This window comes from Bidens hawaiensis, unplaced genomic scaffold (assembly GCF_021521415.1).
Source record: "Bidens hawaiensis isolate Kalapana, Puna unplaced genomic scaffold, B.hawaiensis_p1.1 tig00070519_1, whole genome shotgun sequence".
Taxonomy (NCBI): domain Eukaryota; kingdom Viridiplantae; phylum Streptophyta; class Magnoliopsida; order Asterales; family Asteraceae; genus Bidens; species Bidens hawaiensis.
Window position 1 is genome coordinate 41795 of NW_027506652.1, and position 19542 is coordinate 61336.

Here is a 19542-nt window from a genome sequence, read left to right on the forward strand (position 1 = left end):
TTAAAACTTCATTAGCATTTATATACTATATATACTTGTAAAACGAGTTATATCTATAATATATATATAAATGAAGACCTTAAAATCCTACGTGTCGCGATGTGGTCGCTTCCTCATTTTATGGAAGCCACCAGATTGCTTGATTTTTAAATGAATGCCTCTCATTGATTTAACCTAAATTCATGGGTGTGTGTCTTACCAAAACCAGATAGATCTTAAACGGGTCATAACATCTCATTAAATTAAAAATTAATCTTACCAATTATTTGATAAGAAAATCCTATAAAATATGGATATACTAAAATTTAGAGTTAATGGCCATTTTTGTCCCCGTGGTTTGCTACTTTCGCCACTTCAGTCCAAAATTTGTAATTTTGTCAATTTAGTCCTCATTGTTTTATATATTAGCCAATTACGTCCCATCCGTCTAACGGCATCCAGCTATGCCGTTAGTTTAAGGGTATTTTTGTCTCTCCTTTTATTTTGAGTTAATGGTCATCTTAGTCCATGTGATTTGATATTTTTGTCAATTCAGTCCAAAGTTTGAAAATTTGTCAATTTAAAATTCAGTTTAATTCAGTTTTTTTTATTATTTATTTTCTTTGTTTATAACCCTGAAGAGCATCATACCCCCCCCCCCCCCTTATATTTAGTTTTTAGACATTTCCTAAAATCTTCTCCATGGTGGAATTCAATGGTAAAGTGGTCAAGGTAATTCCCTGAAACCGAATTATACAGAAAAAGCTAAAAATCGTTTCGTTTATTAATGTATAATAGTTGATTAGGACCCAGATTTTCTTTATGATATGTTAATCTCTAAACCCTAACTATTATGCATTCATCAAAGAAACGATTTTTAGTTTTTTCCGTACAATTCGGTTTCACGAAATTGCTTTGGCCACTTTACCATTGAATTCCACCATGAAGGAGAGTTTAGGAACCGTCTAGAAACTAAATATTAGATGAGAGGGTATGATTAAAGTTGTTGACAGAGTAAATGCAGACCTGTTTTGGACTTGGATAATGCTCTCTAGGGTTATAGAAAAAAAAACTGAATTAAATTGACAAAATTTCAAACTTTGGACTGAAGTGGCAAAAGTATCAAACCACAGGGAAGAAAATGACCATTAACTCAATATAAAAATGAGAAAGACAAAAATATCCTTAAACTAACGGCATAGCTGGATGCCGTTAGACGGATGGGACGTGATTGGCTAATATTTAAAACTATGAGGACTAAATTGACAAAATTACAAATTTTGGACTGAAGTGGCGAAAGTAGCAAACCACAGGGACGAAAATGGCCATTAACTCTAAAATTTAATATCCAATTTAAAAAGAAAAAGATATTATTTATAATTAATAAACAATTTTATAGTAAAAAACATAAGCGGGTCATGGGTCACCAAACCCAGATAGCTTTTAAACGGGTTATAACATATCATTTTTTTATTAAATCCTTTAATCATCAAACCCTAAGTATATCATTAACTTTCTTATAATAAAGAAATTAAAATCCAAAAAGTAAATATTAAAAAACGAAAAATGTAAAACAACCATTCTCTCAAGCCATCAGATTGGTTTATTTGTAAATAAAGACTTCTCACACATTTGACTCGAATCCACGGGTAAATGTCTCACCAAACCCATATAGCTTTTAAACGGGTTATAACATCTCATTATATTAAAAATTAACCTCATCAAATATTTGATATGAAAATCCTATAAAATAGGGATATACTAAAAATTAATATCCTATTTTATTTAAAAAAAGATATTATTTATAATTAAGATACAATTTTATAATAAAGAAAATAAATGAGTAATGGGTATCACCAAACCCAAATAGTTTTTAAACCGGATTATAATATATCATTTATTAGTGAAACCATTTCATCATCAAACCTCAAGTATATTAATTATTAACTTTCTTACAATAAATAAAATTAAAATCCAAATATACATATATAAATATTGAAAATGAATAATATAAAACAACCCCCATAATATGGGGGATAAAATCTAGTCTATATAATATATATAAATGAAACCTCTAAAATCTTACATGTCGCGATGTGGTCACTCCCTCCTTTTATGGAAACCACCAGATTGCTTGATTTTTAAATGGAGGCTTCTCATTGATTTAACCAAAATTCATGGGTATGGGTCTTACCAAAACCAGATAGCTCTTAAACGGGTTATAACATCTCACAAAATATTTGATATGAAAATCCTATAAAATAGGGATACACTAAAAATTAATATCCATTTAAAAAAAAAAAATATATTATTTATATTAAGAAACAATTTTATACTAAAAAAATTAAGCGAGTCATTGGTCTCACAAACCCAGATAACTTTTAAATGGGTTATAACATCTTATTTATTTATGCCCCTTTCATCATCAAACTTTAAGTATATTATTAACTTTCTTATAATAAATAAAATTAAAATCCAAAAAATATATAAATATTATAAACGAAAAATGACAACAACCCCGTAATACGAGGGATTAAACTTAGTGTGTATATATAAAAGAATAATAATAGCCAAGTTATACATATGGTGTCACCATAACGTTTTATGTGCTTCTTTTTAAGTATAGGATTTATTTTTCATCTTGAAACACGTTAGCATACTTGGTTGGGTGGCTCTTTGGCTGATTCCTTAATCTTTGTTCCAGGAAATCCGCCTGGGCTTAAGTCCCAACTGGCCCCATAATTTTTTATTTAATATAAACCAAGCTTTACCGGTCTAGCCAACGGTTCACCGGTTCCGGGCGGATCGAGAACCACTAAACCCAACGTCATTGTTAGAAAATGGGCTATAGCATGTGAATCGGACTGGATTGCCTAGAGGGTCCCGGTTAGACCGCTAGGACTGGTTGGACCATCCGGTCTGGTCCGTTCCGGGTTTTAAAACATTGCTCTTATGCTAATCCTGTCCGAAAAACTAACTTCGAACTGAGTATGAATTTAAACTTTTGGTTTTCAAATTGATTTAACCAGAAATACTGAATTCTACTAAGGTATATTTATATGTTATAAACAAATACATGTATGTTTTATTTATGAAAAATTGGAAATAAATAATCTCACATTTTGTGTATTGGCCAATAATAATCTCACATTTAAAAATCACTAGTAACGGTCCCACCTTTTAACTATTTTTGTCTCACTGGTCATCCGTTAAAAAATACTTAACGTCGTTATGTTTTTTCCCTAGTTTCAAACCGATGTTTTAGGGCTTTTGATCGGAAGAAGGATACGAGTCGACCGATGTAAAACTTATATCGAAATGGTGATCCAAACGACGAAACAATGTTTCAATTCTGGTGCTTGAATTTCTAATTAACAAAAATTAATCCATTTGAATTACCGTTTCGAGATAAGTTTTACATCAGTCGACTCATATCATTCTTCCGATCAAAAGCCCTAAAACATCGGTTTGAAATAGGGAAAAAACATAACGACGTTAAGTATTTTTTAACGGAGGACCAGTGAGACAAAAATATTTAAAATGTGGGACCGTTGCTAGTGATTTTTAAAGATAAGATTATTATCGATCAATACACAAAAGGTAAGATTATTTATTTCCAATTTTCCTTTATTTATTTATCTTTCTCGTAATCTGTTTTGACTTTAAAGTTCAAATCGGTTCCTCAAGGTCGGTATGTATTCAAATTCACTTTAAAAATTGACTAATTTAAAGGTTTGTGTGTTTTGTATGCTTTGATAATTGTTAAAAGTACACCTATTTAAATCATAAAGTTGAGCTTCTAAATATTGTAATTTCTTAATTCTTAAACATAAAGAACATCGAAAATTCCGGAACAATTGCCTCACGTTCAAACACGGTTGGCATGACTCAACCATATAAGTAAACAAAAAATATTGATCATTAGAATGGTCGAAAAAGGTGGCCTGCAAGGTGTACTTGTGGGACCAATCAATGCAACAAATTGATGAAACGCAAATAATTTAGTTTTGATAAAGACTTGTAGCGTGTTGACTATGAATCACTCGTCACGTATCGAGGAAGTAAAGATTAAAAATAATATTTGGCCGGTTAGTTTCCTTAATGAGAGTGGTTAAAGATAGAATTAAAGATAAACTCCATAATCAAAATGTTTATCATAACGTCCGTGTTTTATGGATATAAGTTAAGGCCTATGTTTAACCCATAAGAAACCCGTGCTTTTAATTTCATCAATAATAAAATTTGATAAAGGGTCATTTATTTTCAAAAATTCTCAAAATGCACCAACAAGCCACAAGAATCACCATTTTGATGCTTGCGTGCAGGCATAACAATTTGCAAACCTTTATGAAAATTGAGTAAATCCGATGTAGAAGGCATATGGGTTGGAGATTAAATCATTGGTTCACCGGTTGACAGATGATACATGCATGCTACATGAGGTGATGAGATGGTAACTTATGTGACTCATACAAGAAACCCTCATACCTTTGCTTTTAAAGTGACTTTGTTGAGTTGGAGATTGTTTGTAAGCGTGTTTGCATATTTCTTGAGTTTGACTATCGACGTGTCCTTGACACACTATCGATGGGCTCATGAGATATTTGTCGGTTTTCATGAGTACAATCTTTTAACTTGTGACCTTCACAACAGTGGCGGATCTTGAGCATTTAGTATGTATGGGCCGAAAGTTACAACAATCAAATATTTTTTCCTACTTTTAAGTATCGGGTCGGCAATCCGGTTCGGGTCGGGTCAAATAATAATTCCAAACTCTAACATGCCAAATTGAAAGAAATACAAAATGGTGAAATGCGAATTACTGAACCTGGTCTCTGCTTGCCTCTGTTGACTGTTTCGATTAATCGATTTCACTCCCACACGAGTCAGTTCTGAACCTCAGGCCTCAGTAGATAACGACAGTGCCCAATCAATCAATCGATTTCATATCCAAACGATTTCATTAATTCACTTACTTGCTTCTCAGCTTCAGTTTTGAATTATGTGCCGAACCTCATAAGTTAGTAAGTCACACAACGGCCATCGCATAATGGAACCTCCATTTGTTGTTGTGTTCAAACATCAACCATATGTTAGGGTTGGATTTTGGGCTTTTTTTTTTTTTGGGTTTGGGGTTGGTCTTATGGAATTTTATTTCTTAGCCTTCCTTTCTTTATCTTTACGTTTAGTTTGTAAACGATTTCTGATATTTGGCTTTAAACAAACTTTAAATTTATAAAAATTCAAGCTTGGCCCAAACTCAAGTAATATGGATGGGCCGGACTCAAATAACTTGGCTGGGCCGGACTTGATACATACATACATACATACATACATACATACATGCATACATACACACACACACACATATATATATTCTTTGTTTTTCCGAGAAAAAGACACTACCGAGCGAAAAACGTGATGGTGCTGTGGCCCGGTTTAGCCCGAATAAAGATCCGTAAGTGCTTCACAATGCTTTGCTAGCTTACTAAAACCTTGATTCTTAATAGTTTTTAGTTATTGTAGTTACGTGTTCAAACATTCATTCTTAATTTCAGATTATAAACCAACACTCCCGTAATAATTAAAATCCTCAGATATATGCAATCATATTTCATATCATATATAAGACCGTGTGTAGTAACACGCTTTGGGTCCAAAATGCCAGGGAACACCCACCCATCCACCCCCACTGGTCCTGATGTTTCCATTATCATATCTAAGAAAGTGTGTTGCTATAATCAAAATGAACAGAACTCATGGAGCAAACACCATCATCTAATAATTACTCATCAACATCCTCAAAGTCGGACGTAATTTTGGTCCCTCAAGTCACAAGACGATGAACTTGAGGGACCAATAATGACAAATCCGTCATATTTGGTTATGTTTTCTAATGATATGTTTCCTAATTGTTTTTTAATTGTATATGTAACATCTTGGCTAGCAAGTTAGGTTAGTTAATATATTCATGGTTAGCCATTATAATGCATGTGTGAGATGCAACTGAGTTAGGGTTCATAAAGAGTCAAACCGAGTTAGGGTTTGAGAGTTTGTAATCAGCCTTTTGAGTTATATTTTCCGATTAACATAAACGAGAGTTAGTCATTTAGTATATGTTTGTTTATCGATCGGGACTTGAATTGGTATTAAAGCCAAGTTCAAGAAATCCATAATCGACTAAGCCGTCGCAGGGAAGATATCGTGACCGACGACCAAGTTCATAAGGTCGTCGCCACCGCTCGCGTCACCAAGTTTTCATCACCAGTTTTCGATTCGCTATTGAACAAGAAAAGTTGGTGCGATTGTTGTTTTTTGGGTTATCGTCGCTGGTTGAACAAGGAGATTTAGGAGAGGAAGGTGTTCTTTTTGGTGCAAGACTGAAGGCTACAACAAGCATACAAAAGGTGCTCAGACCTACTTCAATGAAAGAAAACAAGTTGGTTCGACTTTGTTGTTAGATTATGTGTAGTGGGGCGACAAATCCCCACATTTGGGACGATATTGGGCGAGAACACCACCTTTAGGTGATAAGTGGGCGATGGGGGGGGGGGGGGCGACATATATTTGTCATCAGCTTGTGTGATAGACTTGCTGACGTGGCGAACAAGCATTGGTGGGTGGGGTGATTGTAGGCTACAACACCAAAACTCATATCGTCCCTCTTGGTCACGTGTCAACCCCCCCCCCCCCCTTCAATTTTGTAGTCCATTCACTACACATAGCCTTAGAGCTATATTGGATCTCAAGGAAAAAAGATAATGTTAGTCTTATTTGTGTGCGCGTGTGTTTTTTTTTTGTTTGAAAAAGGAGGTTTGCACAGGTCACGTTAAAAGGGAAAAAATTCTAAGTTATTGAATTAATTTAGAAGAATACAAACAAGTGGGTTTGCTGTTTTTCTTCTTTATTGGTAAGAAGAAAACGATACAACCATTATTGCCGGGTTTTTATTTGAGTTGAACAAAGCAGTTCAATTCAGAGTTTGATTTTACAAGGGTTAAACAAGTTATGTTTTGACCAAGTTTTGACTTGAACAATGTGCTCGTGTTTTGATTCAGGAACCAGGGGCAGATTTACATGGCAAATGGGTGGTTCTCCGAAACCAACCGAGTTTCGAAATAATGGTGTATTGATATATATAGAAAATATTAGATGAACCAACTTATAAAATATGAAGGAAGCACCCTATTTATAATACATGCCTTGGTCCAGCTAGTAAGTTGTTAGCTTTGTAAATTGAATGTCACGCGTTCGATTCCATGTAGCAACAAATTTTATGAAATTTTTATTTTAAATTCAGTCTTATATAAAATAGGGTTTTATAAAACATAAAGTTACACATCGCCTACCTCTCTCACTCACTCTTCCCTCTTCATACTCACAACACACCACCATGGCTGCTTTTTTTGTCCCGACCACCGTTGTTGCTTTTATTTTCCGGCCGACCACACACCACCGTGCCACCATTGGTCCGCTGCCTTGCCTCCTACCTTGCTATTCTTCCTTAAATCATAAAGACTATTATATTTATATTATGTGTTTTTCAATTTCTAATAACGACGTCTTTTTATTATTTTATCGTATTTTTATTATGCAATGAACTTTGTCCGAACCATCGAACCGACTCGAAACTCAAAGCGACCCGGAATATTTTTTACACGGCCATATGAAATTGAAGCATTTAAAAGTAGAGCTCCACCCGAAAAAAATTCCTAGATCCGCCACTGTCGGGAATAGAAGAAGATCATGGAAGATTGATGTTCGCTTGATTAGATGACCAGAATTACATCTAAAGAAGTGGATATGTGAGTTCATACGACCGAGGGATTCGTTGCTTTTCTCCTATTCTTCCAAGTATTCTTTCAAAGTTTAACCTAAAAGTTCTTGTCATGATTCGCAAACTAATCCAGATAATTGGATTTCGTAATTGAAAGCGTTAGGTTGAAATATCTATATCTATTTATATTGTTACAAGAAAAATTTTATTCAAGGATTAAGTTATTAATCAACAAAGAAGAATTTAAATTATTAAAAGATAAGGTGAATTCAGAAGCAATACATATAGCGGACATAATTCCAATGTGTAACGGGGACCCAACAAAAGGATTTAATTTTATATCTCTATCCTACAAACATATCCCATGTACAGTTTTGCAATAGGGATGGGAACAATGACGCTATCATCTTCTATGATTATATAACAGATCAAGTACAGTTGATATAGTTGAAGCCTAGTCAAAATATGGTTTTTAGGGATGGAACTTGTGGTGTCAACCTATAGGGTTTCTAGTTTTTCTAATTTCTTTCCTAGCCGAGTGTGAACGATTACCCTTTGATTTACCAGAAGTAGAAGAAGAATTAGCAGCAGGTTATCAAACCGAATATTCCGGTATCAAATTTGGTTTATTTTATGTTGCTTCATATTTGTAAAATTTATTTACCTGAGGGTTGGAATCTTTCTATTCCGTACATATATGTTCCTAATATTTTTGATATTACTAAAATGGCTAGAGTTTTTGGAACAATAATTGTTATCTTTGTTACATTAGCTAAAACTTATTTGCTCTTGTTCAATCCTATCGTAACAATATGGACTCTACCACGGTTGAGATGGATAAATTATTAAATCTTGGATGAAAATTTCTTTACTTATTTCTCTAGGTAATCTATTATTAACAACTTCTTTCACTGTAAAAAAATATTTCGATATTCACGACTTGTCTCAAACAAGAGAAAGAAACAAGTATCTTATTTTTTTTATAGATATTCACGATATGTTTCCTATGGTAACTGAGTTCATGAATTATGGCCAACAAACAGTACGAGCCGCAAAGTATATTGGTCAAGGTTTCATGATTACCTTATCACACACGAATCGTTTGCCTGTAACTATTCAATACCCGCTCTTTACCAATTTAATGTGTCCATTTAAACCTAGAGAACTTAGTTTCAATATTGACACTTTGAGGCTTTGGTCATTTCTTTAATGAAACTTGGAAACACAACATTCTACCTCTTTCTCTTTATTTTCTTTCCTTTCTTTCTTTTAATAAGACTCGGGACCACAACATTAATGTTAAGAGTTGAAACTCAAGGTTGCTATCCAAAATTATACGATTATTATGCAAGTTTAAAGATATGAATCACATGCACAAACACGCCAAACTATGTAAGTCAAGTTTAATAAACTTTTGACGTAAAAAAGAGAAAAAACATTCACAAGGTTAAAGTATTCTTCTAGATAAATAACAATTTTATCTATAAAAGGAGATGCAACTTTACATCCAGTTTTCAAATATTTTTATAAGTGTTATGGTCAACTAAAAACCATTTTAGTAAAACCAACTTAACAAAATTCATATTACGAGTCAATTAAATAATAAATTATTTAAAAATGAGTTTTAACATTTCATATGCCCGTGTTAAGTTTTCAAATATTTTTATTGCTACTATTATAATTCGATTTTCAATTTAAATCGTTAGCTGGTTTGAGGGATAATGGGTTTGTAGCCGGGCAAGCAATAAAAAGGGCTGAAACGAAGAAGGTGGAGAAACATGCTAAAGCCTGCGAAGAGAACCAACATGTTTTTGTCCCTCTGGCTTTTGATACATTTGGCTCCTTGGCACCGGAAGCTATCCGTTTTCTAACCAGGGTCCAAAAGGTTGTGCATAGCAATGTGTCGACTCCAAAGGGGCAGGGGTATGTCTTTAGCAGGTTAGGGTTTGCAATTCAGAAAGGGGTGGCGGCGCAGCTTGTTGCCCGCCTACCTGCTATATTGATGTAATATCTATGTTTCATCAGTAGAAATAAAATCTTTATAATTTAAAAAAAAAAAAAAAAAAAAAAAAAAAAAAAAAAAAAAAAAAAATCGTTATTAATGCAGTAAATTTCATTTTCTTAAAACCATGATTTAGGTCAAATTTGACCATCTTCAAAATTTTCTTAAGCACACATCATCAACTATTCTTAAGTAATTCTCTAATAAAAATGTTTAACATGTCTTATACATTCTTACCATCCTTTTCAAGTCATTAACGGTTCAAATTTTTTTCTTTTATCACTTTATGAAAATTAAAAAAAAAATCTTATTAGCAACCAACATTTCAATTCAATACCTCTCATAACCTGAAGCAGAACCTCATATCTATTCACAAATATCGTCATCTTTTTCATTAAAACTTTAGCTTTTCTGTCAATAGGAGATCATGTTAAGTAAAAATTTATTTTTAAATGCTTCAAGTTACTTCAATTGTTTTAGCAATTACCTTTTGGCCTTGCATTCAATACATTAAATTAAACTATATATTAATTTGTAGAATACCATTGTGAGTTCATATCACTTATCAACTTTGTTGGGGGGTTTTTATTGCGTGATGTACAAGTTATTAATTTGTTATACTGATTTCTCAATTTTACTATTATACGTGTTCTTATCTTCACCGTATACTCACAAAAATTGCCCTTATCTTAACCAACTTAATCTCTCGAAACTCCGATGCTTGCCATTTCACTTCACTCAAACCCCATTAGTTATTTTCTTTTTGTGATAAAAGGGTGGCTTTTCTCTTGGGTTCAATGGCAATTATCTTGGTTTTTTTAACGGTTAAAAGAAAAAAAGAAAAACTAAAACAGATAACTACATCCAAAAGAAAAATAGATTATAATATACAATGGACGGTTATACACAGGTGTAGATTTTATAATGACCTATTTGCAAATTACTTTATTTGGGGGTTGTTTGGCCTAGCTTTTTTGGTTAAGCTTATAGCTTTTTTTAGTTTATTTCTTACAAAATAAGTTTAATTTGGTGTTTTGTTTAACTTTTTAAGCTTATGCATATAAGCTTATATAGGCTAATTTGAAGAAGCTTATTTAAAGATGGGTTTTTAGCTTATTTGAAAAAGCTTATTTGTGTAAGGGTGTAAGTTTTTCAATTGCCCTCAAATGATGGTGGATTAAGAATTATTGAAGCAACTTATTACTTTAACAAATTAAAAAAATGGTGGATTTAACAACTTATTATCAACTTGTAGAATATAAGGTAATCCAAACACTTAGGAGGTGTTTGGGATTGAGTTTGAAAAATGCTTATCGGCTTATTGGCTTTTTCAAAAAACCATTTTGAAAAGCCAGGATTTGAGGCTTTTGGAAAACTGTTTTTTAATTCTTTAGAAAAACTAAAATAAGAAAGATTTTTGTGATTGCCAAACACATTTTAATTTATTAGCCTTTTGAAAACACCAATAAGCCAATAAGTATTTTTTAAACTCAATCCCAAACAACTTATCAAATAATAAAAAATAAGTTATAAAGCGTAAAAAAAAAAAAAAAAAAAAAAAGCTATGCCAAACACCCCTTGTTGTATCAATATTTCATTATTATGATTTTCTTTTGACAAATTTTCTTTTATTCATCGTTTTGGGCATTAGGTTTCTTCCATTCCATTCACTTACACACTATTCACCAATCTGGAACCCAATCAATCAACCGACGATGTGGCACGAGGCTCGTCGGTCCGAAAGGAAGGTCCACGACATGATGGACGCCGCTCGGAAGAGAGCACAGAGGCGTGCGGTCTATTTAGCCAAGCGCCGCGGTGATCCACAACAATCCATACAGGTCTCCGGCTCTCGCTGCCGTCTGTACCGTGACGACGGCCTCTATCAAGCCGCCGAAGATCAGCAAGGACTGTATGTTTATTTTATTATTATTCGTTGTTGATATGCATGTTTTACTTAACTACCTGCCATTGTGGATGTTGTTTGTTCTATTTTTAGGTACATGTATTGAAAACTGTATGCATACCTAATTTGTTTTGTAAGTTTAAGTTGAGAGCCCTAGGAGCTTAACATTGGAAAATTAGGGGAAAATAGAAGAGCATAGAGTGATATGCCTATATATTTTTATTTAAGTATATATGAATGTAGAGATATAATATCATTGCTGGAAGCCTGGGATTACCTTCTCTGTTTCTTTGCTTATTGTTTGATGTTGTTTATTATATTTAGGTATATGCATTTACAATTGTAACTACTCTCAGATTAGTTTGTTTCGTAAGACTAATTTTACTATTTTAGAGCCCTAGGAACTTCAGATTGAAAAATGGGGAAATTTGAAGAATATCGAGTGATATGATGACCTAGTTTCCTTTTTTTTTTTTTTTTACTTTTGTGAAGTTTATATGAATGTGGAGATGCAATATTATTGCTGGATTTACTTTGTATGTTTTTTTTTTGCTCAGTGTTTGATGTTGTTTGTTCTATTTTTAGGTGGATGCGTTGACAGTTGTAAGTCCATTCAGATTAGTATGTATGACTAATTTGCTTTTGAAGTCCAATTTATGAGCCTTAGGAACTTAGAATTGGAAAATTAGGGGAAAATAGGAGAATATGGAGTGATATGATGATCTGATTTTTTTACTGTTGTGAAGTTTGTATGAATGTGGAGATATATTATTATTGGTGGAATTACTTTCTATGTTTTCTTGCTCTGTGTTTGTTGCTCTTTATTCTATCTTTAGGTAGATGCATCATTTTATTGACATAAGTTGTAACTACACTAAGATTATTATGTCTACCTAATTTGTTTTGTAAATCCAATTTATGAGCCCTAGGCCTGGTTGTTAAATTCCCGCCTAGGCGCCACCTGATTAATCGCTATTTGTCGAAGTTGAAAATTTTGTATATAAGCTTGGTATATATATGTATATTTGAAAAATTACATATTCCATCCCGATTAATTGCTAGTCTCTACCCCACCGCCCAACTAGCGCTTAGCGAGTTCTACAACACTGGTCCTAGGAACATCAGATTGAAAAATTTGGAGGAATTTCTGTTCCTGAGTTTAATAAACAAAGAAAAGAATGGAAAGAGAGTTAAGGAGAGAATAGAAAGGGAGTGGAAAGGAACATTTTATTTAACTACTGTTGTACTGTGTTCTCGAGTTCGAAGAAAATGAAAAGACAAGTAAATGATTTTATGAGTTAAAAATCCTTTCTTTTAAAAATCTCTAATGTTGAAGAATTTGGAATGATTGAAATATGCACAAATTTTTCTTCAGTTTCTCTCGTTTTCTTTTCTTAAAAAAACTGTGGAATACGATTTTTCGTGTCATTTTTCTAAATCCTTTTTTTTCTTGCGTTAAATGAGACTTGGGAACATAGATATTGTGAAGTTTATATGAATGTATAGATATAAATATCATTGCTGAAATTACTTTTTCTGTTTCCTTAAACTCATTATCTTTATTCTACTTGTATTAGGATTCCGTGGAACGGAAAACAAGATGTTATGATAGACAGGTATTGAATTTTTGCTTCTTATATTGAATTTTGACAGTTTGTGAAGGTTTGATGATTTGACTATTTGATTTGTTAATTTGTATTTGCAGATTTGATGGCCGTGCACTTCTTGATTTCATAAGAGATTCTGATTCTAGACGTTTTCGTGTCACTGAGAAGACTGAGGAAGAAGAAGAATTAGAAGAGTTTGTTAGTTTTGAGCGTTACCGGGATTTAATTAAGCATCGACGTAGAGGATGTCGGTACTTCTTTCGGTTTGATGATCATGTTTTAAATTATTAACTGTAAAAAATAATGTCATCTTAAACATCTACTGTTAGTGACAAGGCGAAGAATGACCTGGCATACTCTTATGAGTCCTTGCCATAAGGTGGTATTGTTTCTTATTTCAATGCATATTTTACAAGCCGCTGTTGTCTATTAACAGTTAACGATGAGGAAGGTCTACATCATGTTAACCAAGAAATGGAGGCTAAAACTGCTGCTTTACTTGGACTAGACAGGTTTCTCATTCTTCTTAGATTATAATGTTTAAATAATAATCTTTATCAAGGAATAATTGCAAGTTTGGATTTTTAATCTTTGGTAGGTCTCAAACAGCACATGCTCCAGCAAACAAGGGTTCATATTCACAAGTGGGATTCTCGTATGACGGGGATGTGAAAGATGATAATCAAGATTCAAATGATGATGACGAGGATGATGATGACATGGACGAAGAGGATTTCAACAGTGATGATAGCAACGATGAAGGAATGGATATAATTGCTAAAGAATTTGGAGTGAAGAGGTACGGGTGGCTTGTGTACATGGATAAAAAAGCCAAGGAAGAAGAAAGGAGGCAAAAAGAAATTGTGAAGGGCGATCCTGCAATTGTATTCACATTATAACCTGATATTGTCATTTTTTATTTATTTAAATACTCTATTTTCATTTAAATTATGCATTTTGAACTACAGAGGAAGCTGAGCCGTAAAGAAAGAAGAAAAGCTTCTCAAATAGAAAGGGAAAGAGAGAGAGAATCAGCAAGGGTCTCTGGAAGTCGGGTGCTTCATCATGATCCATACAGGTACATGCTTTGATCACAAACTATGCAACATATAATGTAGTCAAATAGTTAACCTAATTGCATTAATTGTGTTTGCAGAGAGTCTAGAAGAAGCCCAACATATGAAGCTTATTCACGTTCTAGAAGGTGATTAATTGGATGATTTGTACTATAGAATGCAACTTGTAATCAGAACATTAAAATGATGGTTAACATGCTGACTTTATCAGGTCAAGATCACGGTCCTACTCTCCATCAAATTCAAGGCGGCATGATAGTGACCGAAGTAATCCAAGGGCACCAAAAATAGAATACATAACAGAATTTGGGGGCTCACCAGATGATGATGGGCCAAAGCTCGCTGGATACACTCCTCCGTCTTCTCCTCCGTCCCATGTTGGTGCATTGAACCGGTCGGAGCATTTTTACTAATTATTGCATAGCTACATTCGATTCGACAGTCTGCAGCTTATCATAATAATAAGCCCATTCTTTCACCTTTTTACAGTAGTCTCTTGTGTTGAAGTGGTCTCTAATGCTTCTGTTTTCCTGCAGGCCTTCATCTGGTCAAATTCTTGAAGCCTTGCATATCGATCCTGCATCCGGTGTGTCTGTTGACAGTGAAAGGAATGCCAAATTGTCAAAACCAAGCCCCGGGTATTATTATCATTATCATTATTATTTTGCTGCCATTAGTATTTAAATCTATCAGTATGTAATATTCTTTGTTATATATTGGTAGATCTTCCATGGGATTAGCAAAATTAAGCAAGGCTTCTGGCAGTGGAACTGGAAGCCTTGTTAAACAACAGGAGAAAAAAGAAACGCCTCAGGAGCGACTTAAGCGGATTATGAGCAAACAGCTTAATAAGCAAAGTATATTTTATTCTTTTGGGCGTGTTTTCTTGGTGATGTTTATGTTTTAATGATTTGCATGTTTTTTTAACAGTTAAGAAAGATACTGCTGCTGAAATGGCTAAGAAAAGAGAACAGGAGAGACAAAGGCTTGAGAAACTTGCAGAAACTAACAGATTAAGTAGATACAGGCACCGGAGCCGAAGCAGAAGTTTCAGCCGCTCACCTCCAAGGTGGTATTTTACTACTTTTAATTTTCTGTATGTTTGAGGTTAAAACTAAAAAAAGTCAACCTAATGTGCGATGTGTTCATTGTTCTCAGACGATATAGGCGCAGTAGAAGTCCAAGTAGGGGCAGGAGTTCTAGAAGACGTCATTCACGGTCTCGGTCCCGTTTTAGGTCGCGGTCTGTGACTCCTAAGCGGGCCCGCTCTCGATCCATCTCTCGCTCACGGTCTCCAAGGTAGCAACATTGTAGTTGTGCATAGTTTTGTTCTAAAGAAGTTATGTTTGAAGCTAAGGAAATTAATTGCAGCTAAATTTTGCAGGGTTAGGAGCCGATCCAAGTACTAAGAGGGTGATTTCAAGTTGCATCAAGTTTTAATGTGATATGACCCGTGATAGTTTGTTTTTTGGCTTTTGTATCAAGTGTTTATTTGGCAGGAAGACTTTTGTGTTATTATATGATGGATGTATTTTGTTTCTTATGGTTGTCACTATAGGACATAAAATCGGTAGTTGTGGTTAGGGGTGTAGGAGCGGAGTCTGAGCGTGAGCTTGCTCATGAGTAGTTTTTCAAAATCCCTCATGAGTAGTTTTTCAAAATTGGGTTCGGCTTATTTATTTGTCATAATTTTATAATAGATACAAAGACAGATACTTTTACATAAATTAAGATGGTTTTGCTACAGTTTATTTTCCTTATTTTTTTTCAATTAAAAAAAATCACTTATGTAGTTACTTGTGTTTGTGTTTACTGTTGCATTGCGTGAGCATCTTTTTAGTATGCGAGCATCTTTTTGGTATAACATCATATCATTTTATATATCATTTAAGATTTATATCTAATTTTATATATAATAATTAGTTTGTATATATATTAAATTAAAATTATATAGTTGAAAAGTCTGTTTAGTCTTATAAGTCAAGTCAAATTTGATATGTGACGTTTATGCTTGAGCTCACTTAGTGAATGAGCCTTAATATAATCTTGAGCTTGGTTGAGCGTTTAGACCCAACTTGAATCTTGATTTGATCTTTAATGAGTCGATATTGTGTTGCTCACGAATGGTTTCAATAGGTTGATCTCTAGGACATAAAAAGCTTTAAAAATTATGACAGGTTTGATCTGTAGGGCAGGAATAACTTGGAAAATGCTTAGATAGATTACTCTACAGGGCAGAACAAAGTTGGAAATCATGGGATATGTGGGGCGACAGGGGGCAACATGGATTTATCGCCTATGTGTGTTTTTTTGTACGTTGGAAAATAATAATAATAAAAAAAAGAAAGTGGGGCTACAAAACCACTACACCCCTCCACTACACCTCTAAAATAAAAATCGTCCCTCTGCTGGCGTAACGCCACGTGCCGAAAATCATCAGCATTTTATAGCCCTACACTACACGTAGCCTTAGATATAACAGACGTTAATATCCCTAGCCTACAAGCCATTTGGTATTAATGTTTCAATTAAATGATGGGTGCTTCATGTCCACATCATCAAGATATCATCCATTCACACTTGCATTTCACCCCCAACATTTTTATTATTTATACATTTAAGATAATCATCACAATCAGCTATTTTTGTAAATATAATATTTTCTTCATGTTGTAGACTAGCGATAAGAGACAAAACCAAAACTTATTTGATAAAGACCCAGGTTTAAATCATGACAAGATGATTTAATAAAAATATGAGGTGTATGTTAACTGTTTATATTTTTCTTCGTACTCAACAAAAAGAAGAAATACATCTTCATAATTAAAGAACATTTTAAACGGTATGATACTTAAGCTATGCTTTAAACATCAACTGTAAAGGAAGCTTTAACATGTATCATAAGTGATTAAGTTGGTCTATATAAAATGTCGAACCTATAATTAAAATTATCAAAAAAGATGCATGGTGTAGTGGTTAGGCGTCATTATTTCCAAGAAGAGGTTGCAGATTTGAATTTGGTTTGAGGCGTCTTTTTTCTTTTATAACGCTTAATTTTAGGTTATTGTTTTCTTTTGTAATGCTTAATTGCGAGTTAGACTTTTGTTTCGGTTTGAATTTTTGATTATTTCCAATCGATTTTGATTTCTGGTCTGACCGATTGATTTAGTTTAGTTTGTTGCTTTATTCAATTGTGCACTCCACATGTTTTGTAAAAGTTTATTAAATTAAAGATTTAAAGTCATCATATTGCTATCCAAATACAAGAGCACACCTCGATCGGGGTACTTTATACTTTATAGTATTCCATCGTTCAACTAAGCATGAAGGTACACATTAGTTCATCAACTATATCGCCTGGGGACAAATATCTCACAAGCATTCACACATTTCCACAAAACATACTTTGATGTCAGGCAACTTTCATAGATAGCTATAGCTTATAGACAATTGCATGAGAAAGACCCTTGGCCTTTATTGTCTTTTAAGACATTATCTTAAAATAGCATACCCCATTATAAAAAATACTTTACTTTAGCATTTACCCTAAATTAAAAAAAAAAAACTCATGAAGTCGTGAACAGTCAGTCTTATGAACTTATCTCCTGTGTTTCCAATTTATAAATGCAATATAGTCTGAATGGGGAAAAATAAGAAACCTACAATCAGTACTAATGACATCAAAACTAATCACTCGCTATACTTAGAGCATCCCTGGTTGCCACCAGTACTAATGACATCAAAACTAATAGCTCATGTTTCGCTTTTATTGAGGCAAGAATTCCTTGAACCATTCGTAGGGTGGTTTTGGTGACAAACGTGCAAAATGGGGCAATGGGAGCCAGTGACGATTTTCATTTCTTTTTTTGTTTTTTTAGATAATTTGTATAACAAGTTAAAAAGTTTTATAATACTTTGTACAATTTAAAGTAATGTGTGTGTATATAATTTTGTGATTTTTTATAAAATATCTAAAATTTCATAAAACTTGTAAAAGGAGTTATAACTTTATAAAATTTGTAGTAGATTTATAAAAAAGCTATATATTTTATTATAAAATTTGTAAACTTTTAGTCATGTAGTTTATTTAATTAATACAAAATTATAAACAAATAGTTTATTATAAGAAATAATTTGGTTAGGAAAAACATAAATGTAAAAGGAGGTGATCAAGTAGAATGTAAGATAGTTGTAAAATATGATAAATTTGAGAGGAAATGAGTGTGTTTGAATGCTAAGCATTACTAATTTGTAGGGGTGTTCAATATTCGGTTTTAAACGAAACCAAAGCTATTTAAAAACAAACAGAATTACATATTTGATTTTCAATTCGGTTTTAAAGCGAATGCCATACCCCGACCAAAAGCGACGGAACATATCGGGACGGGACGCGATTGTTTCAATGCATACAACACTATTAAAGTGACAATATTTAAACAACTCATTCATTTCATTTAATATCATAACACAACACATCTTGTTCATACAATACAACAAAATACAAAGAAAATAAATAGTTCATTTAACTAATAACCCAAAAGTCCAAAATAAAAATAACGTCTTCAAATCTTCAATCAACCAATAATCAAACCTGTAACGTTGTATAAAAAAAATTTTTGTCAACACGATATTGGTGAACAATTTCATGATTTTTGTATACATTTAATATGAGGCAAAATCCACAACTCTTATGTGAAACCGTAAAAATAACGACAATTGCGGTATAAAAATCTTAAATAATTGAGGCTCATTTCTAATAGGTAAAAGCTACAAAATTACAAGGAGTAGCGTATGATCATGCTTATTAAGGATGAGGATGAGGCCAACCAACAAAAAGCAATAAGCATTTAGCAATTAATCATACGAGGCATATAGCATACGATCGAGCAATTATTCTAAGTACACATAAACTAAAGTTTGCGGTTTGAAAATCCGAGTCTTAAATCATTTTTGTTTAAGTAAGTACACAAGTTCCCCCCCCCCCCCCCCCCAAAGTATAAAAGCGAAAAAGGTGTTGAAGCTACTCACTTGGATTAAGTGACTTTGATGAATAAATACTTAGAATAAAAACTTTAAGAAAGCGAGCCCAACGGTTTAGCGTGCACGTCCTAGATCGAAAGATCTTGAGTTAATATAGAGTCTTGAAGATGGAATATGAATGGTAAAATAGTTCATAAAAACAAGGCTTGGGTTTT

General features: G+C 33.3%; 1 protein-coding gene across 2 annotated transcripts; it reads left to right on the forward strand.

Annotated features, from left to right (window-relative positions):
• Positions 1-11392: 11392 nt before the first annotated feature.
• LOC143618356 (uncharacterized) lies at positions 11393-15892 on the forward strand. 2 transcript variants are annotated; one of them, XM_077090605.1, is made up of 13 exons: positions 11393-11670; positions 13242-13280; positions 13370-13518; positions 13708-13783; positions 13870-14155; positions 14240-14349; positions 14428-14475; positions 14559-14741; positions 14884-14985; positions 15071-15204; positions 15278-15416; positions 15506-15646; positions 15719-15873. In XM_077090605.1, exons 1-13 carry the CDS (start codon positions 11474-11476, stop codon positions 15720-15722), a joined length of 1608 nt encoding a protein of 535 aa, XP_076946720.1. In that variant the 5' UTR covers positions 11393-11473; the 3' UTR covers positions 15723-15873. The 2 variants fall into 2 exon arrangements, with proteins under 2 accessions (XP_076946720.1, XP_076946719.1); XM_077090604.1 differs by having other exon boundaries at positions 11394-11670; positions 15732-15892.
• The last annotated feature ends 3650 nt before the right edge of the window (positions 15893-19542 follow it).